Source organism: Mauremys reevesii, linkage group 2 (genome assembly GCF_016161935.1).
Source record: "Mauremys reevesii isolate NIE-2019 linkage group 2, ASM1616193v1, whole genome shotgun sequence".
NCBI lineage: Eukaryota > Metazoa > Chordata > Testudines > Geoemydidae > Mauremys > Mauremys reevesii.
In genome coordinates this window covers 29,823,514-29,845,694 of record NC_052624.1, presented here as the reverse complement: position 1 = coordinate 29,845,694, position 22,181 = coordinate 29,823,514, and the positions used below count along the sequence as shown (strand labels likewise).

The following is a 22,181-nucleotide window of genomic DNA, read 5'->3' as shown; positions in this document are numbered from 1 at the left end:
TTTTTAGAATGAATAGGGAACAACCTTCTGATTCAGAAAACTGAGGAAACAAGAAGGGGGTCATCCATTTTGGATTTGGTTTTGACCAACAAAGATGAAGTAGTTGAAAACGGGAAGGTGGCTCGGAACTTGGGAGGACGTGATCATGATCTGACAGAATTCAGGATCCTACGGAAAGGAGGACATGAAAACAGCAAAACAAGGATGTTAGACTTAAAGAAGGTGAATTTCAACCAACTCAGAAAAATAGTAGGCAAGGTCCCAGGGAAAGACAAATTAGGAAGAAAAGGAGTCAAAGGGGGCTGGCAGTTCCTAAAAGATGTGATACTAGAGGCTCAACATCAAGCTATTCTGATGCACAGGAAAGATAAGAAGAGCCACAGGAGGCCATGTGGCTGCAAAAGGATATTTTTATCTATCTAAAAACCAAAGGGGATACATTCAGGAAATGAAAGGAGGCGCATGTCACCAAGGAAGTATATACAGGAATAACACAAGCATGTAGGGACAAAACTCAGGAAAGCGAAGGCAAAGAATGAGTTACAGTCGGCGAGAAACGTTAGAGACAACAAGAAGGGGTTCTTCAAACATGTCAGGCAAAAGGGAAAGATCAAGGACGGTGTGGGTCAGCTGCTCAGTGGAGAAGGTGAACTGGTAACAGACGACGTTAGGAAGGCAGAGGTGCTCAATGACTACTTTGCTTCAGTCTTCTCACAAAAAATAACATGTGACCGGACAACTAGCGAAGTTACCATAGACAATCAAGGGGAAGGGATGCAAATCAGGATAAGTAAAGAACGCATTAGAGATTTTTTGACCAATCTGAATAAATTCAAATCAGCGGGGCCCGATGCTATTCACCTGAGGGTACTGAAGGAATTAGCTGAAGTAATCTTGGAGACACTGGCAATACTGTTTGCAAACTCATGGATGACCGAAGAGGTCCCAGAAGACTGAAGAAGGGCTAACGTAGTGCTCATCTTTAGACTGGGGGAAAAGGAGGAGCTGGGGAACTACAGACCAGTCAGCCTGACTTCAATATCTGGGAAGCAACTAGAGCAATGTATAAAACATTCAATTTACAAATACCTGGAGGATGAAATGGTAATAACTAGAAACCAGCATGGCTTTGCCAAGAACAAATCATACCAAACCAGCTTGATTTTCTCCTTTGACAGGGTAACTGATTTGGTGGATAGTGGGAATGCAGTGGACACAATATACCTGGACTTCAGCAAGACTTTTGACACAGTCCCACATGACATTCTGGTAAGTAAGCTGGAAAAGTGAGGGCTTAGTGGAACTACCATTAGGTGGATGCATAATTGGCTAAACAATGCATAGAAAGAGTCACTATTAATGGAATGATGTCAGGTTGGAGGGAGGTCTCAAGTGGAGTTCCACAGAGATCTGTTCTGGGTCCAGTGTTGTTTAACATCTTTATTCCTACACCCAGATCATTAACAGAGAGCGTGCTGATCAAATTTGCAGAGGATACAAAGCTTCTGGAGGACAGAGTTAAGATTCAGAGGAATCTTGATAAATTGGAGAACTGGGCTACAGACAACAAATTGAAATTCAACAAAGACAAATGTAAAGTGCTACACTGAGAAAAGAAAAACCAAATGCAAATACAGAATGGAAGATAACTGGCTTGGCAGCAGCCCTGCTGAAAAGGATCTGGGAGTTGTGATGGATCACAACCTCAACATAAGTCAAGTACATGATCCTGTTGCAAAAAAGCAAATGCAGTTTTTGATTGCATTAACAGAGGTATACCATGCAAGTCATGGGAGCTGATAGTACTGCTCTACTGGTTAGGGCTCAGCCGGAGCATTGTGTCCAATTTTGCTCACCAATGTACTGAAAGGATGTGGAGAAACTGGAAAGGATCCAGAAATGAGCAAAGATGATCAAAGGGATGGAATGCAAGCCACATGAGCAAAGGCTGAAGGAACTGGATATGTTTAGTTTGGAAAAGAGGAGATTGAAGTGTGACATGAGAGTCTTCAAATACTTGAAAGGCTGCCATAAAAAAAAAAGATGGAGAAAAGTTGTTCTCCCTTGCCAGATAGGGCAGGACAAGTTCAAACTACAGCATAGCAAATTTAGATTAAATCTCAGGAAAAACTTAACTCTAAGAACAGTAGGACAATGGAACAGACTGTCTAGGGAGGCTGTGGAAGCTCCTTCAATAGAGGTTTTCAAAAACAGCCTGGATAGCCATCTGTTTCAGATGGTTTAGACACAACAAATCCTGCATCTTGGCAGGGAGTTAGACTAGATGACCCTTGCGGTCCCTTCTAACCCTGTGATTCTATAAACATTTGTACTAGTTGCCTTTAAAACCAGCACAAGATCTTTGTATTTGTGCAGCTGGATTTGAGTTAATCTACAACAATCTCTCTCCAATGTGAACAAGCTGCTGCAAGTGTTCCTTCTTTACTGGCTCATGTTGTTTCACCTAGTTCCATTCTACAAAATAGCATCCAACTCTCTGTTTGGTGCTATGAGATAGGTGCACCAGGAACCAGAGAATACAATGGTACAAACACAGCCATAAGGCAGGCTGAGTGTGGATGTGCCAAAATGGCAAACCACCACCACTGGTGTGTGCATGGCAAAACCAATTTATAAAACATTTTATTTGCTCAGTGTCCTGCAACAACTTCCTCGGTCAGTATAGACATACCCAAGGACAACCCAGTGATAACAAGAAATCTTCTCTAGGAGAGGAGTCTCTGGTGAAAATCAAGGCCTACAAAATTAAGCCTAGAACCAATGGAGCCCATTAAATACATGTCAGTAGTCCTGATTTGGCTGGACCATCCCATAGTTTTGAAATTAGACTGAGAACAGGATTTAGTGAGGTTGGGCTCTTCTATAGGCTAAGTTAAGCATCTAAAGGTAAGTCTGCACTGCAATAGAAGAGCCTGAGTTAGTTGACTTGGGCCCAGGCTGAGGAGCAAAAAATTGCAGCACAGACATTCAGGCTTGGGCTGCAGCCCAGGCTCTGGGGGACCCAGAGGGTCCCAGAGCCCAGGGTCTAGCCTAAGCCCAATGTCTACACTCAATATTTAGCCTCACAGTCCAAGCCCAAGTCAGCTAACCTGGACCAGCTGAGGTTGTGCTGCAGGTCTTTTATTGAAGTATAGACGTACCTTAAGTGTCTGAATGCTTTTAGAAGCCGTAAGTCACTGAAAATAAGATTCACCGGAATATGCACACACCCAAAATTCCATGGTCCCCAACCCCAAGCTTAGGTGAAGAATGATCTCAACATTGGCAAGTACGTAACTGGTGACACACTGTCAAGAACATGGCAATATAATGGACTACTATAGCTCTTTGGACAGAGTCCTCACATCAGAGATAGAGAATTGCCACTTCCAGAAAAGCAAAGATTAAGATATTCAGTCTAATAGAATTTAGTGAATAATCACCTCTGTAGCACTTTTCATCTATCAACCACAAAATGCTTCCCAGAGGAGGATAACCATTTCTGTGCTCATTTTGTGGATGGAAACTGACAGTGCCACAGAACCAGGCTTCCTAACACCAATGTGGTGCTCTATCTATTGGACCACACCTTTTCCCTCAAATACTAGTTCTATATATAATTATTTGTTTTCAGCAAGTTGAATAGTGATTTGTTTTTGCTTTGTTTTTCAATATTCAACTTGCTCCGTTGCGAGGTTAACGTAATATTTTAATAAAAGACCAAATAAAATTAATAACTTGCAACAGTACCAATAGATTTTTAAAATTCAGGTTTATTGTTCACTACTTATGTTTCCTGTTTACTTTTTGTATTCAGCAGCTTTGAAAATGAAAATAATTAGCAACATTTTGCAATATCTGGCTTGCAAACACAGCAGAACCTTTATTTTAAAAAGTTGGACTCTTTAAAACAGCTTTGTTTGTCTTATTTTTACAAAACCTTAATTCTGATTTAGCCTAAACAGGTTGAAGTAAAAGTGTTCTTCAGTGTGTGAACGCACTTGTAGGAATCAAAAAAGTGTCCTGGTTCTTTCGGTCATTGCTGAAACCTTAACTCTGTAAAGTGCTGAGTGTCCTAAACTGACTTCAGTGGGAATTGAGAGCACATAGAACATCTAGCCTTGAAGCACTGTCTATACTAGGAACGTTTCTACCAGTTTTTAAAACAGTTCCACTGTTTCAGTAAAAATGTTTCGCAGGGGTGGTGCATGCAGAGAGGAGCAGTGCACGGAGCCACATCCCATCCCATCCCGCCCTGCCCCCCAGCAGGGGCGCATTGGCCCCTTCCAGGAGCAGTGCGGCGCCAGGGTAGGCAGGGAGCCTGTCTTAGCCTCGCTGCGCCTGCTGCCGACCGGGAGCCGCCGGAGGTAAGTGCTGGCCAGCAGGAGGCCACACCCCAACCCCCAGCCCTGAGCCTCTTCCCGGAGCCAGCACCCTGTACACCCTACTGCATCCCAACACTCTGCCCCAGCCTGGAGCCCCCTCCTGTACCTAAACTCCCTCCCAGAGCCCGCACCATGCACCTCCTCCTGCACCCCAACCCCCTATCCCAGACTCAGCCCAGAGCCCCCTCCCACACTACAAATCCCTCAGCCCCAGTCCAGAGCCCGCACCCCTTCTTGAACCTGAACCCCCTACCCCAGCCCGGAGGAAATGAGTGAGGGTGGGGGAGAGTGAATGACAGAGAGAGCAGGGCGATGGAGTGAGTGGGGCAGGGTAGATCCTGGGTTGCCCTTAGATTAAAAAAGTGATCTTGGGCACAAAAAGATTAGAGACCACTGATCTATGCCATCAAGATTTTGGGGGGGGGGGGGAAGGAGAGGGGCAGATTTAACTATAGGATACAGCATTTGCCCATTTTAGGAAGTATTAACATTTAATACAGAATCGTGTGCAGCACAATCTCCAACTTGTACTTTACTATGTTACTTTTTCTCAAGAAGTTTGCGTTAACTGATATGACTATATTACATGAAAATATAAGGTTCCTTGTAATTTAGATTTATTGCTTGGTGTTTTTTGCAAATTATATAATCTGGAAGAACTAAAGCTCATGTGGATTATAAAGAATTAGCGTATTAGTCCACAATTTCTGGAAATATATATTTTTATCCATCCATCTTTTATCCATGGCTTTTGGCTAATTTTTATGTTTAAACCTTTATTCCAAAGAGCTATGGTACCTATGGAGTTCCCTTCGGTAAGGTTCATTAGTATTTTATAGGCTGATATTAAGATTTATTAAGGTCAAAAGGGTTTATAGTAGACTTTTCAATAGGATGCAGATCCTGCAGGTCTTTTTAACATTGAAGTATTTTAAAAAGTTGCTTCTGAATTGCAGGTAGTACAGCCAGTTCTTGTTTCAAACCCCTTTTTGTTATCGGTATAGGAAGCCTGTTATTTGTGAACGATTATTTTGTAGTCTCTTGAGTCCCAATCTTGCCCACATTTGGAATATGGGATCTATCTTTTTCCTTGTGGAAAGCCTAGACCTCCTACTACTGACTATTTTCTATTGTGTTCAGAGAACTTTCCTAATCTTGAACCAGACTATACCTTCTATAAAGGGGATGTACTATGGCTGGGCCATATAATAAATTTCTCCTAACAAAATAAAGTTTTCAGTAAGGTAACACGGGCAGGTGAAAACTGTTTGATTCCAAGACAAGTGCTACCCATTGGCTTCTGGGCACTGTGTGTATTCTAATTGGGTAATCCAATAGTACTTTTTGAAGCCAGGTAATCCAATACATTCACCCTCTTTTGGGCACCTGAGTTTACTCAGTGCCGCCCATCATCGTTTCTGGAAGAACGCATTCTATTTCTATTAAGAGAAAGAATGATTTAAAATAAAAATACATCTGGATACAGTTATAATATTCTGAACAGCATATTCATTTTTATTACAGTCACTCTACTCAACAGAAATGCAGAACTTTTTCCATTTAACAAGAGCTTCTTTTCCATTTGTAATTGTAGTTTCCCATTTATGTTTATACAACTATGGAGATCCATATTCCCAACTATCTAATTTTCCCCTTTGCCTTTATTAAAGGGAAATTTTCAAGAGGAAAGCATGCATCCAATTCCAACCGATAGGAATCAGATTTTAACTAGTTTATTTTATATCTTCAGTATTGCAAAGTTACCTATGATTTCCATTAAAATCCTGAGACTGATTGCTCTGGCTGAATTATGAAAGCTAGAAACTCATCAGGATACAATACTAGTTTCATTTCTTTTCCATTTATATTGATACCTATAATTTACTGAAAGCATCTTATAGTAATAACTAATTCGGCTATTGCTAAAATGAGATATAAAAGGGTAAAGTGGGCACACCTGTCCCTTTAATTTTATTGAAGATAAGTTTCTTTATATTTTGTTAGGTGCTAAGAGGGCCTAAGTGAGGGGACCATCAACAATCACTGTGCAAGGAGCAGCTTTTAAAAATGAGCTGTAAGAGCTACTCAACTCATTTGATCTCTGGAGAGAAATTAGAGCCACTTGTTTAGCACTTTCAATACCCTGTATATAAGCAAAAATAGCTCCATGTGACAATAGCATATCCTCAACATTATTAGCTGAAATGTTCTCCTCACCAAACCAAATACAAAGGAACTCAAGGGAATATTTGTTAAAAGAATAAAGTCACTACATATTTCTACTATCACTCCCATCTTAAAGATATTTAGCTTGGCAAATACCCATGTGTGCCTAATATTACTGTGACAGTGAAACCCATATAAACACCTACTGAAAAAGAAAATTGTAAATGTTTGCACTTCACCAGTGTTTTCATACCATATCTCTGCTGCTGACAGTTCAAGCCTTCAGATACAAGGTACCGAGTATTTTACATAACTGATATTACATTGCTAAATATTATCCATTTTTAACCAAAAAATAGGTGGTTTCTAATTAGAGGCAAGTAAACAGTTTTGAACATACAAAGCCTAGGCTATGGAAATAGTTCAGAAGAAAGGAAAACAGTCCAATAAAGATTAAAAAAATAAGTTACTCTTTCAAAATAAAAAGAAAGATACCAGTTTATCAAGTTGTCCTTGGTTTCATTGAATATTTACGCACACTACATGGTATGTAGCATAGAAAAACTGCCAGTAATGAATCCTTCAGAAATTAGTGTGAATTAAACCCTTCACAAACCAGACAACCACCAAAATACTAACATGCTCTTTAACGCATTCCTACCTTATCATTGGTGTCCAACACAATCGTGCTGTGCCTCCACTTTGTTAAAACTATTGGTTCTTGTAGCTTCCTGTCCAGACTCCTACTCTTAATTATTTCTCTTTGCTGCTGTGGTGAAGCATTATACTAAAGAAGAGAAAAATCACACTATCAACAGGGTGAAATTTATACTAACATAAAACCCAGATAATTCATCTGTATATTTTCCAACAGCACAATTTTTCATAACATCATTGATTCAGCCATGAAACTGTAAACAATAGCCTACATTTTTAAATGCTAAGTCTTGAAAGCTAAATTCTCTGGTGCTGTTTTCTGAAGAGGTAAATAGGAACTAGCCTGATGTGATAGTGCACTGTACTGTCATCCAGGTGTTTGATTTCTGGTCCCAAATTCTTGCTGCTTGCACCTGTAGGCATTGGGAATGCCACCAAAGCACTACAGTGTTATCAGCTACTCTTAACAGAGTGGAATTAACATTGGATTTAGACCTTTACTCTCCACACTGGGAAGTGTTAAGAGCACTACAAACACAGTTGTATAAAAGGGGTGTGTCATGTCACCCTAATGTGATACCTCTGGATCAAGAACTATGATAAGGTCTGAGGGTGTAACATCCAACCCTATTTGGCCAGAAGGATGTTTGTGGGGGAAGAAAGGAGACACTGCAAGGTAGTAGCAATTGCTGTCTCCTAGTGGTGGCAATGCAATAACTTTACTTCCTAGACCAGATTTATGCTACATTTAAACACAAAAAATATATAGATTTAGAGTAAAAAGTTGCAATTTAGTTTAATATCCTGACAGTAACCAAAGAAGCATGACTTAGAGAAAGGCACAAAGTCTATAAGCAGGGCCATGCATATTCTGTATAATACTAGCCCTAAATTTTGCAGCAAGCCCACCATCTCTGGCACAGTAGCATTAAGTTATCATGTGCACAGAAATTCATGCAGCATCCAAGTAAGTTAAAAAACATTCCAAACAAAGCTTTTTATTGAATATACAAACAGCAAAGAAGAATGGTATGACATTTTAACAATAAAAAATCTTGATTGGAATTTCTTTCTGGGGCAATGCTAAAGTAGCAGAACCTGCGCTTTGAAACACATTAGACAACTAAGAATATACTTGTTGATTCATTACCCAAGGGACTGTAATCCGTTGGGTATGGCATATGACAGAAGCAGGACACCATAGTTTTATTAAAATGTAAAAAGGGGATGATGATGTGACGTTGCACTCTAGGTGATTTTATGAAAATATGCTGATGAGTGTGAATGTAATACAACTAAAATATGCTTCATGCAAAAGGTTTCTTGTAAGGTATCATTACAAAGCGTATAATCTACTGAGTATGGTCATCCTATTTGTATAAATGTATCACACTTGTATCTGAAACTAGAAATATGAAATATAACTCTGAGGGCCTGTTTAATTATGCAAAGTGTGGGCCATTAATGGTGGTTTGGAATCTTGATGGCTCCCATCAGCCAGGACAATTGACTGTGGATGGCTCTGTTTGCAGGCAGGCCTTCCTCTGAGTCAGGCTGGGAGGAATGAAGGCTTGGAATCTCACAGGAAATGTGACCGTGTCACCTGGTACTGAAATCCATCTTAAACCTGGTGCTTTTCCATTTAGAAGGGGGTGGGGCAGAGAGATAAGATTCCCGCCTTGTGCCAAAGCCATATAAGGGGGTCGGACAGAAAAAAGGGGGCTGCAATCATGAGAAACCCCCTTGCTACCACCTGAGCTGGAACAAGGGCTGTACCAGCGGAAACGATTGTGCCCAGACTAGGAAGGCATCCAGTCTGTGAAAGAAACTTATTGAAACATCTCTGAGGGTGAGATTTTTATCTATATTCATTTTTATTACTGTACTAGGTCTAGACTTGCATCTTTTATTTTATTTTACTTGGTAATTCACTTTGTTCTGTCTGTTACTACTTGGAACCACTTAAATCTTACTTACTTTATTTAATAAAATCACTTTTTACTTATTAATTAACCCAGAGTATGTATGAATACCTGGGGGGAGAAGGGGGAACAGCTGGGCATATCTATCAGTGTTATAGAGGGAGAACAATTTATGAGTTTAAAAACAGATTTATTTGGGGTTTGGACCCCATTGGGAGTTAGGCATCTGAGTGTTGAAGACAGGAACACTTCTTAAGTTCCTTTCAGTTAAGTCTGCAGCTTTGGGGCACGTGGTTCAGACCCTGGGTCTGTATTGTAGCAGACTGGCATGTCTGGCTCAACAAGACAGGGTACTTGAGTCCCAAGCTGGCAGGGAAAGAAGTAGTCTTGGCACATCAGTTGGCAGCCCCAAGGGGGTTTCTGTGATCCAACCCATCACAGATTACACTAACCTCAATCGTGAAGTGCTTTAAGACTTACTGATGAAAAATGTTATGTAAGAGCTAGGAATTACTATTCTCAGATTTGCCACTGACTCATTATGGTAACATCTGGCAAGTCACAATCTCTTAATGCCTCAGTTTTTCCATGTGTAAAATAGGAATAACACATACTGATACTTATGAAGCACTTTGAGATCTACTAATGAAAATTTAGATGAATGTAAGCTGCACCACACTCCAATAAAGGGTTAACACTGCTACTGCCATGGCAGATACCATGCTTATGTTGCAGCTTTTCATTTTATTATATATAGGATTCATGCTTCAACAAGAAATGTAAAAAAAAATAATGATTTTTCATGTCTTATTGAAATATTTCAACATGCATCATAAGAACGAATCACTCCAAATGGAGAACCTCACGTTAAAAAGAATAAAATTTGGTAATTGTGTCTAAGACAGATTTATAAGTCTCCTATACCAGTAAGAATAATTTCACATCTGAGAACGCAGAACATGGATTCAGTACACTCATGTCTGCATGACAATTGTAACAAATACAGTAAAATAGTGAGGTGTATGTGGCTCTCACAATTTGTTCCCATGTCAAATCAGAGCTGAATGGTCAGCCATTTAGTCTTTCAGAAGTGTTTTTCCTCATCTGTGCTGGAGTGCATCTAATCTCTGCTACTTCCTTGCTAGGGAAATATCTACTCTGCAGGTATCTAGCCCACAGAGGCACTCTCACAATTCACAGCATATCTGCAGCTAAGCATTATCTAGCAACCTGGCCCATCTTACAACTAAAAACTGAACTGTCTGCTATGGGATTATGCTTACAGTTAACTCAACTTCTAGGATTCAAACAGTGTTCTCTCAAGGACTTAAAGCAATTTAAGAAATGTATAGGCTGAAAACATATTTGCTACTTATTTCCTGCTATGGAAAAATGAGATTACTACTTAATTTAGTAATATTAGCCAGCATCATTGTGAATTTATGGCAGTCTGTGTATGCTTTTGTATTTGATTGTTTTATTTTTAATATGCTTTTAAAATACTGTGCAAGTTCAGAGTCCAGGATAAGTGCTTTGAATTCCACTGAAACAAAAATTAAATGTATTATTTTAAAATAAATGTTAAATTTGTAAAATATGCAGGGCCTAACTGTACATGATCTATAATCAAAGGTGCCTCTGGTACCATCACAAACCATGAGGAGACTTTACTTAATAGGACAGACAAGTCTATTTTGAAGAAGGAACCTGTAAGGCAACATAAAACTCAGGATTTACATGTTTCTGCCAAAAAAGCAGAAGACAGAAACAGTTCAGGTATGAAAGACTGATGACAGCCTTGTTCAAATTCAGTGACAATAAGCAGTGCTTCTTAGCAGCTTAAATACTTTGCATTGCTAATATAAACAGTGTTAATATACGCTGTAAATTTTCTGAGAGAACATTTGCCATTTTTCTATTTTCTCACATTGCAGGTGTCAAATAAACATCTTTACACTTAAACGTTTAAAGATTGTTTTCATTTCCTCTTCACTGCACAATACAACTCGAAAATAGTGGAAACAATAACATGAGGATAAAGCTGGTATATTTCTAGGCTAGAGAAACCCTAGACTTTACAAGCACAGGAAAACAGTCTATTTACTTTAAGACTTTTTGCTGTCAAGTCATTTTTCTGACTGAACCTATTAACAGGAACAACTGTCTCCCATGTGACATGCTTTCAGGCAAGATTCTTTATTAATACTTAATGCTGCCTTCAGAAGTCATTTGACATAGTCTAGGCAGTTCTGAAAAGTTTGTTAATTTCTTCTCTATTAAAGTAAATGACTGGCTTTTTTTAATAGCATCCCAGCACAGAATGTACATTGTTTACATTAATTCCATCACCAAATATATCAACATTCTTCTTCTGTTGTCCATACAGTTATGCTTATGGATCTGACCACTGTAAATTAGTTTTTGGAACTGGCAACAAGCAAGGATCATTTGTTTGGTTAAAGCAGGCATGTCCAGGATTATGGCTATCCTGCTGAGATAGTACCCTGTTGGTACTCAGTAACCAGAGGACTAATACTGACGTACGAGCTTGAAGGTTAAAGCTCATGCTTTGGGGCATACAATAAATTGATCAACTCAGGAGGTTAAAAAGGTATCTTACTATCATCCCCATGTAGAACACTAAATATTTAGCTAGATGATGAAGGGGGTTCCAAGATTTTCACAAGGTGTAACATATTCTTAATTGAGATTATTAAAATCACTATCATCCCTTCTCAATGACAGTCACATTACATCACTGTGACAACTACATTAATACATTTACATGGAAGAATTAAGATGATAAAGTACCTTTACATTTTAATGCACTTTATCAACAAAAAATGAGAAGAGCCAGCACCATGTGACAAGCCAGGTCTCTGAACCATCAGCAAGTGCTCCATGGACCAAAGTCCAGGAACTACTAGATAGATATAGTATAGGCATGCATAGTAGTTTTCTTAATTCTAAAGCTTTATATACTGCTTGCTGCAAGAAGTAGACCTGATGAATCAACTGATTTGGTAATGCAAATTCTGTGTGCTTATGCTACAATCAATTTGAGGCAGGTTCCACCCAAAACTGAAATCTTATGCCATTACATAAAAATCACCAGAGAACACCATCTCACTTTATCCTACTTTTCGCCATCAGTTTCCCTCCACCACTGTGGAGATAGTAAGCACAATTTTCATGACTAAGTAGGAATTCTCAATTTAACTATATACACTAAGGCCATGTCAATACGTATAGAGCTGCAGCAGCACAGCTGTACCGATTGAGCTCTCCTATCAGCATGAAAAAACCTCAGCGAGCAGAAGCTATGTTGGCGGAAGAAGCTCTTACACCGGCGTAATTTATGTGGCTCGGTGGGGTGGTTTATTCACACCCCTAAGTGCCAAATGATGCCAGCACAAACTGTAGAATAGACAAAGCCTAAAAGTAACCCAGCCTTATTTCTGTTCTGTTAATGTGGTATGGCTCAAGGCTGTGTTCTAGCCCATTTGTGCCTATTTGTAGCAGGTGTCCTCATTCTTATGTAGATGACAGGTTTCAGAGTAGCAGCCCTGTTAGTCTGTATCCGCAAAAAGAACAGGAGTACTTGTGGCACCCTAGAGACTTGACTTAAATTTATTTGAGCATAAGCTTTCGTGGGCTACAGCCCACTTCATCGGATGCATGCAGTGGAAAATACAGTAGGAAGACACACACACACACACCTTGAAACAATGGGTGTTACCATACACACTATAAGGAGAGTGATCAGTTAAGGGGAGCTATTATCAGCAGGAGAGAGAAAGAACTGTTTGTAGTGGTAATGAAAATGGCCCATTTCCAGCAATTGACAAGAAGATGTGAGGAACTGGGGGGTGGGGGGAGGAGAGAGAAGAAGCAGCATGGGGAAATAGTTTTACTTTGTGTAATGGCTCATCCACTCCCAGTCTTTACTGAAGCCTAATTTAATGGTGTCCAATTTGCAAATTAATTCCAATTCAGCAGTCTCTTGCTGGAGTCTGTTTTTGAAGGTTTTTTGTTGCAATATTGCAACTTTTAGGTCTGTAATCGAATGGCCAGGGAGATTGAAGTGTTCTCCAAAGAAAGTAACAGAACACCACTAGCCATCACCTTCAGCCCCCAATTAAAACCTCTACAGAGCATCATCAAGGATCTACAACCAATCCTGAAGAACGAGCCATCACTCTCACAGATCTTGGGAGACAGGCCAGTCCTTGCTTACAGACAGCCCCCAAACCTGAAGCAAATACTCACCAGCAACCACACACCACACAACAAAAACACTAACCCAGAACCTATCCTTGCAACAAAGCCCGTTGCCAACTCTGTCCACATATCTATTCAGGGGACACCATCATAGGACCTAATCGCATCAGCCACACTATCAGAGGCTCGTTCACCTGCAGATGCCACCATGTGCCAGCAATGCCCCTCTGCCATGTATACTGGCCAAACCGAACAGTCTCTACGTAAAAGAATAAATGGACACAAATCAGACTTCAAGAATTATAACATTAAAAAAACAGGTGGAGAACACTTCAATCTCCCTGGTCACTCGATTACAGACCTAAAAGTCACAATATTACAACAAAAAAACCTTCAAAAACAGACTCCAACGAGAGACTGCTGAACTGGAATTAATTTGGAAATTGGACATCATTAAATTAGGCTTGAATAAGACTGGGAGTGGATGGGCCATTACACAAAGTAAAACTATTTCTCCATGCTTATTTCCCCCCACCCACCCACACAGTTCCTCACATCTTCTTGTCAATTGCTGGAAATGGGCTGTTTTCATTACCATTACAAACAGTTCTTTCTCTCTCCTGCTGATAATAGCTCACCTTAACTCAGTGGTCGCTAACCTTTTCGTCTGGCGGGCGCCAAACGAAGGACCACTGCGGTGGTGGAGCACCCGCCGAAATGCCGCCGAATTATGGCATTTCGGCGGCGACGCCTCTCCATGACGCCGCTTGTCGTCAACAAGCAACGTCATCGAGAGCATCCCCGCTGAAATTCGGGAGCGACGCCTCTCAATGACGTCACTTGTCTATGGCAAGTGGCATCATCGAGAGGCATCCCTGCCGAAATTCGGGGGCGATGTCTCTCGATGACATCACTTGTTGGCAACAAACGTTGTCATCGAGAGGCGTCCCCGCCAAAATGCCGCTGAAATTCAGCGGCATTTCGGCGGGTGTTCTCCCGGGGTCCAGGACGTGGGCGCATTAAGATGCCCCCACGGGCGCCATGGCGCCCGCGGGCACCGCGTTGGGGACCACTGCCTTAACTGGTCACTCTCCTTATAGTGTGTCTGGTAACACCCATTGTTTCATGGTTGTGTGTGTGTGCGCGCGCTCGTTCCTACTGTATTTTCCACTGCATGTATCCGCTGAAGTGGGCTGTAGCGCACCAAAGCTTATGCTCAAATAAATTTGTTAGTCTCTAAGGTGCCTGTTCTTTTTATGTAGATGAGTTTCTCAAGTTTCAGGCAGAGCACTAGTTCCTCTTTCTATGTCAAAAAGTACTTTCCTCTTAACGACATCTATAATCAGATTAAAAGGAATTGGGCACAGCTTAATTGGAAGAATGTGGGAGAAAAAGATTGGCCACTTTTAGTAGACATAGCTCAACTGAGATTTTACTTTGTTTGCTTGGTATCTTAGATTAGTTTGAGATTTCAGTTTTTCCCATTACAAGATATTTTTCTGACTTACAGAGACCTGTTAGATTTACCTCTCTTTTTTGAGACTTCTACCAACCTTCGTTACTTCTAACATATTTACTGCCATTCTTCTGACAACAGATTTTAAACTGAAGCTGGAGAGAAATCCAAAAACTAAAAAATGTTTCTGCAACAAATTCTTCTTCCATTACTCATTTTTATATTTTTTGGTCATTTGAGGCTTGAGTTCATAATAATTTTCAGATGCTCTTTTTTACTTAAGTGCTCCTAGGTGGGTTTCGGGTTTTTGTTTGTTTTGTTTTTTAAACCTGCCCTTATATATGCTATTGTTGATCTTCAAACAAAAAATGTTAAGACTTGCCCTTTTCCCCCTTTATATAGGTAAAGGGCCCAATGTCCTCCCCAGGTATGTATGTACACACAAGTCTGAGGCATCAGGTGCAATATGTGAGGCAGTTGCACCTGTCTATAGGGAAGAGGATGCCGCTGCACAAATCAACTAGAGATAACTCCTAAAATGGAGAATGAAGAGACACCCTAACAATCCAATTCCTTCACTAAACCGTCACGTACTCTTTCCCCAACCTTACACTCCCAGCATCTCTTCAGATTGCTAGTCTTTGAAGCATCAAAAACAGCCTGCTCTCTGCAAGATCTTGCTGTTGTGCCTATTTATAATTCCTAACTAGGCAGAAGGAAAGTATTCTATCTATACCAAGATCTGACCACCCAGGCCCCCTAAAATATCCAAAGTTGAAAAAACAAAGAAGACAGGCCATTTACTGAGCTTTACTCTCATTTTTACAACAAGAGATATCAGTGATATATGAACTACATAAAAGTTTCAGACTTTTTGCAGAAGTTTACACTTTTATGGCATACTGTCTTCTTTTATACTACTTTTACTCCAGATTAATCTCTTTGGCTGAATTTTAGATGACACCAATGCTAGAGCTTTCAGTTTTACACCTGCGCTATAGAACACATTCCTTGAATCTCAGATTTATCTTCTCCTTTATTAGCAAGAAATGAAAGAAAAGGCTGATTATTAATTTAACACAGCTGACTAGCATCTTTTGTATACAGTATCCCAGGAAAACATTTAACCTGAAACTTGAGTGCGGGGGGTGGGCGGGTGGGGAGGGGGGTGTTACTGTCCAATAAATTCAAACCTTTCTGGAACCCACACAGAATAATTTTACCTGCTTAAGTGTGAGTTCATTAACATTTTTTTAAAACCTACTACTTTTTCCAAGGGTCCACCACAGTGCACTAAAATTTAAGTTTAAAAAAACGGTCATCTCAGGATGCATGCCCAATCTGCCACCTATCCAGATTTTTTGGGATTTGTCCCAGTTTTGTCAGGGTGATTCCATGTGTTATGAGTAGAGCATTAAGGCCAGTTATTGGTCCCAAAAATCACATAACATGTCATTACATATTAATCATGTAATAGCTGCAACTACAAAAAATGTTCCTTTTATTTAGCCACAACTGACTATTGTGTCAAAGGACCTTTGGACTGCAAGCAAACTAAATTATTGCCTTTTGTTCATTCAGCCCAAGTGCTTCTGATCAATACTGTATTCTTCAATGTTCCTTTCATATCTATAAATTAAGTCTGTCTTTTCCGTAACCTCATTTATCGCCATGATAGTGGGTTTGATCAGCCTTTCACAGTTCTGCTCATCTGTTGGTTTTATCAAAGCTACTTTGCAGCCCTTGCTATTTTTATTAACGTAGTGCCTATTAGGGTCCCATGGATCAGGGTCCCACTGTGCTAAGCACGGTAGAGAAATAGTAAAATGAAGACTACGATCCTTGCCCCAGAGAACCCTCAGTCCACGTGATCAGAAAACAGAACGCAGCAGATGAAGGAAAGACAAAAACAGTGGGGATGAGTTGGGAGGACGAGGCAGCAGTGAAGGGAACAGAAAAGCTAAAATTACAGCTCACTCACTCACTTAACCAAGGTCAAGTGACATTCTCATCTAAAATTATGTGGTTGACAAGATTACTTATGACAGAGTTAGCTTAGAACTGATCTGACATCTAGCCAAAGGCCCTGTTCATGCAAACTACTTACGCATATGAGCAGTCTCATGGAGTTCAATGGCACTATTCATTTTTGTGAAGTTATGCCTATGCATTAGAATTTGCAGGATCAGGACCCAAGACACTACTTTAAGTGGTGGATTTTCACAGTACTTTCATGAACCTTGATTATTTTTTAAAATGCAACCTTTCTATTTTTCTAAAATACTGAAGGGGAAAATTAGAAATCAGATGGAAGCTACTATTTTTTAGCTCTAGATATGATTTCATGCAAAAATTTATTATTTTCATTAGCTAAAGTATAAATGGTTACTGGTTTTGCAGCTATTTTAATATACAAACTATTTAAATTGTTGAATTGGAAAGGTGTATATTATACCATTTCTTGATCTCTTCATTCTTACCATTTTAAATTTTGTTTCCACATTTCATTGACTGTTATTTTCTTAATATTACTTGATCTTTGTTCTGCTTTTACATTTTTCAATTTTAAGTTGTGTGTAGTAGACAGCAGTTAGCATTCATTTGGCAGTTCTGTGGCCTTTGAGACAGATGATCACAGGTTTGACTTTCAAAACCAAGATTCGGATTTATATCTAATGCTGACAGAGCAAAGTTAAGAAGTGAATAATGGACTGTTGGTCTAATCAGGTATCAAAAACTGAGGTCATTTTCTGGTGACTGTGCTGTGTGTGGTAGGCGAAGGGGGAAATTGATGCTATGTTAATTTCTTGACAAAAGGAAGACTATCACCCAGTTTTTATGGTCAACACTGATATGTTTAAACTTTCTAAATATCAAAAACTGTGTGTTAGCTCAATGTTTAGAGATGAGTGTGATGGAAAGACCTAGGAGTGTGTCTAACGCACAACAGATTTTTTCCTTCACTCCTGTTTCACTTATTTTGTAATTTTCTCTCATTTTTGCTTTCTTTGACCTCAGTTTTTGCTTCTTAAATTAAACTTATTTTTATTTTAATTGCTTCATTTCAGGGATGTATGACTGAGAGCTGGACTAGACAGATCAATCAGTGGTCATATGTTCCTATGCCAGTGTGGGGTAAAAGACTGGGAATGCATGTTGGAAATAGGTCTGTTAGTTTCAATGTCCCTTTAACCTCTACTTGATTGTGCTGCATTCTTTCCCCTTCTCAAAATTATTTATTCAGTATTTTGTAGGTAGATAAAAGGAAACATTGTTAAACAATTTTTTAGACAGCTAGTACGTGTTACTCCAGACTTTATATTTTTTCCTTTATAAATTATGCTTAATGTTCTCACAATTAAAACTAAGTGTTTTTAAACACATTTTTAACTCTTCATCTGGATTTTAAGCGCATGCAACATTTTTTCCTACACACCTATTTTATTTCCCATATCAGGGCTATAAGATCCTGAAGTGGTGTATGGCAGAGTAGGCTTGAGGCTCGAGCTTCAACATGATTTGGATATATATACACTGGATGAATAAAGTGTGGAGGAGAAAACAAAGCTAATTAAGGCAGCTGTCACAAATATTAGAAATGATTAGGGCGATTTAAAAGTTAATCACGATTAATCGCACAATTAAAAAAATTAATTGCGATTAATCACACTGTTAATCAATCATAGAATATCAGGGTTGGAAGAGACCTCAGCAGATCATCTAGTCCAACCCCCTACTCAAAGCAGGACCAATCCCCAGACAGATTTTTGCCCCAGATCCCTTAATGGCCCCCTCAAGGATTGAACTCTCAAACCCCCGGCTAATGCTCAAACCACTGATAGAATACATTTAAATATTTTTGGATGTTTCCTACATTTTCAAATATACTGATTTCAACTACAACACAGAATACAAACTGTACGGTGCTCACTTTATATTTATTTTTTATTACAAGTATTTGCACTGTAAAAAAACAAAAGAAATAGTATTTTTCAATTCACTTAATACAAGTACTGTAGTGCAATCTCTATCATGAAAGTTGAATTTACAAATGTAGAATTATGTACAAAAAACTGCTTTAAAAATAAAAATGTAAAACTTTAGAGCCTGTAAGTCCACTCAGTTCTACTTCCTGTTCAGCCAATCACTCAGACAAACAAGTTTATTTACATTTGCAGGAGATAATGCTGCCTGCTTCTTTTTTACAATGTCACCTGAAAGTAAAAACAGGCATTGCATGGCACTTTTGTAGCCAGCATTGCAAGATATATACGTGCCAGATGTGCTAAAGATTCATATGTCCCTTCATGCTTCAACCATCTCAGGGGATCTGCGTCCATGCAGATGATGGGTTCTGCTCGATAACAACACAAAGCAGTGTAGATCAACACATTCATTTTCATTATCTGAGTCAGATGCCATCAGCAGAAGGTTGATATTCTTTTTTGGTGGTTTGGGTTCTGTAGTTTCCGCACTGGAGTGTTGATCTTTTAAGACTTCTGAAAGCATGCTCCACACCTTGTCCCTCTCAGATTTTGGACAGCACTTCAGATTCTTAAACCTTGGGTCAAGTGCTGTAGCTAGCTTTAGAAATCTCACATTGGTATCTTCTTTGCATTTTGTCAAATCTGCGGTGAAAGTTTTCTTAAAATGAACAACATGTGCTGGGTCACTATCTGAGACTGCAACAACATGAAATATGTGGCAGAATGTGGGTAAAACAGAGGAGGGGACATACAAATCTCCTCCAAGGAGTTCAGTCAGAAATTTAATGAATGCATTGTTTTTTAAATGAGCATCATTGGCATGCAAGCATGTCCTCTGGAATGTTGGCCGAAGCATGAAGGGGCATATGAATGTTTAGCATATCTGGCACGTAAATACTTTGCAATGCCAGCTACAAAAGTGCCATGCAAACGCCTATTCTCACTTTCTGGTGACATTGTAAATGAGAAGAGGGCAGCATTATCACCAGTAAATGTAAACAAATGTGTTTGTCTGAGCAATTGGCTGAACAAGAAGTAGGACTGACTGGGCTTATAGGCTCTGAAGTTTTACATTATTTTATTTTTGAGCGCAGTTATGTAACCAAAAAAAATTCTGCATTTCTAAGTTGCACTTTCACGACAAAGATTGCACTACATTACTTGTATAAGCTGAATGGAAAAAATACTATTGCTTTTGTTTATTTTTTACAGTGCAAATATTTATAAAAAATATACACTTTGATTTCAATTACAAAACAGAATACAATATAGCTGAAAATGTAGAAAAACATCCAAAATATTTAATAAATTTCAATTGGTATTTTATTGTTTAACAGGGTGATTAAAATTGTGATTAATCACAATTAATGTTTTTGAGTTAATCACATGAGTTAACTGCAATTAATCGACAGCCCTCGAAAAAAAATTATATATATTTTACATTTTATTTATTTATTTATTTATTTAAAGTGTACTCTGTTCGATTTTCATTTAAAAATATAATTGTTGAGATGTGACAACTAAAATTTTCCAGTCAGCAGAATCTGTGTGGGATACAGGAAATAGTTTTCAAAATATTCTCTAAAGAATAATAAATTTTGTTCATAATGTAGGGCCCTATTCAGTATGCTGATCTGTTGTAGTATAGCAGGATAGGTCACAATCTTGCAAGGCCTACTAAAGTTCTTTTAGCAGTTGTCAAAGCAACTCCAATCATCCAAACTTTGTGTTAGCTGGAGGCGTTCTGCTACTCCAATATGTCACTGTATTCATTTTATTTCTATATAGATTCTTATATCAATATTATATAATTAAATTGTTGTTTTTAGGGAAAGATATATATTTCTCTCTCTCTCTGGAAAGAGTACTGTATATAGTCGTTCATAAGCCGAATATTTTTGGTAAAAAGGTGATGCCTCAAAGAGCGGGGGTCGGCTTATAAACGGGTCTACACCAAAATTTGATGATTTTAAACTCTATGGAATCACTGACTTGAATATCTAATACATGGATAAGCAACCTTTGGCACGCAGCCCGCCAAGGTAAGCACCCTGGCGGGCTGGGCCAGTTTGTTTACCTGCCGCATCTGCAGGTTCAGCCGATCGTGGCTCCCACTGGCTGCGGTTCGCCATCACAGGGAGCTGAGCAGCTCCATGCCTGCAGATGCTCCAAGTAAACAAAACGTCCCGACCTGCCAGCAGCTTACCCTGACAGGCCGGAAGCCAGTTTTCCAACCCCTGAAATACAGGGTCGGCTTATGAAAGGGTCATACAATTTTTGCTATTTTTACCTAGCCATTTTGGGGGGTTGGTTTATAAAGGAACGGGCTAATGAACGAGTAGATATGATAACTTTCCCTAAAAAACATTTATATATTCACAGTTCAAGAACATGCACCACAATCCCAGTATTTTTATCTCTCCAATATGTGTTTGAATTTTCTTCCAAGGTGGTATATTCATAGCAGTGTCCAGTATCCAACATACATCATGAAGATTTTAAAATTTTAATCTTAGGTTAGCATCTTTCACAGTTAACTCTTTCCAGACTATTTTTGATGATTTTTTGGTTCTCAGTGATAAGCAGTTGCTCGGATTTGTAATAATTTACCAAAAATGATTCTAGGTAAGAGAACTGGTGTGGTCTATATGTAATTTTTTTTTTTAAGTTCATGTTCAGATGGATGTCAGAGTAGGACCCCCCCAGCTTCAACAGTATACCTTTTCAGTTGTAAAAACAGCCAAAAAGTCTCCTAAGGTCTTTTCTTCTCCAACTCCTGACAGCTAAGAAGAGAAAAATCTTTTTCCTGAAACAGCTCTTCAGTCTGTATTATGTTTTCCAATCCTTTACTTCCTGGGTAAATTTTGAACCAACTTCTAATAAATCAGGGGGTTTCCAGAGATGAGGCTTCAATTGTGCTCCTGCCTTTACTCACAAATCTCTATTATTCGCTGTAAGTTATAGGTTGGGTAGTCTTAAGATCTTCTGTGGAAAACTGGTATACTAAATGACTTCTAGAATTTCAAGCTGTTATTTTAACAGTAGATAGGGCACTGGGTTATAGTGCGCGATCAATCGTTCATTTGTTTACACCAAGTTAATATTTGGTAAATTTTGGTAATTTCAGACTCATTTAGCATCAATCATTCATTTAAAAGATGAAGATTATTTCCTAACCATGTAAACAGAGACTACTTTAATTAATTAATTCTTCCTATTGTGGTGGTGACTACAGGCCTCAATCACAACATCCTTATGCTAGTCCTTACAAACACAGTGAAAAGACCATCTTTGCTTTAAGAACACAGAGTCTGAAGTAATGATGAGACAATAGGTGGATACAGACAAACAAGGGAAGCACGTGTTAACAATGAGGCAATTGTGTGTT

At 39.1% G+C, this 22,181-nt stretch overlaps 1 protein-coding gene across 9 annotated transcripts in view; it reads right to left on the bottom strand.

Moving 5' to 3' along the window:
- The window catches only part of ARHGAP12 (Rho GTPase activating protein 12), a 142,225-nt gene that overhangs the window by 38,959 nt on the left and 81,085 nt on the right, over positions 1–22,181 (bottom strand). For all 9 annotated transcript variants that reach the window (XM_039524543.1, XM_039524545.1, XM_039524546.1 and 6 more), the window contains one exon: positions 7,213–7,338. In XM_039524543.1, the coding sequence (XP_039380477.1) occupies positions 7,213–7,338 (126 nt within the window). The remainder of the gene's footprint in view (positions 1–7,212; positions 7,339–22,181) is intronic.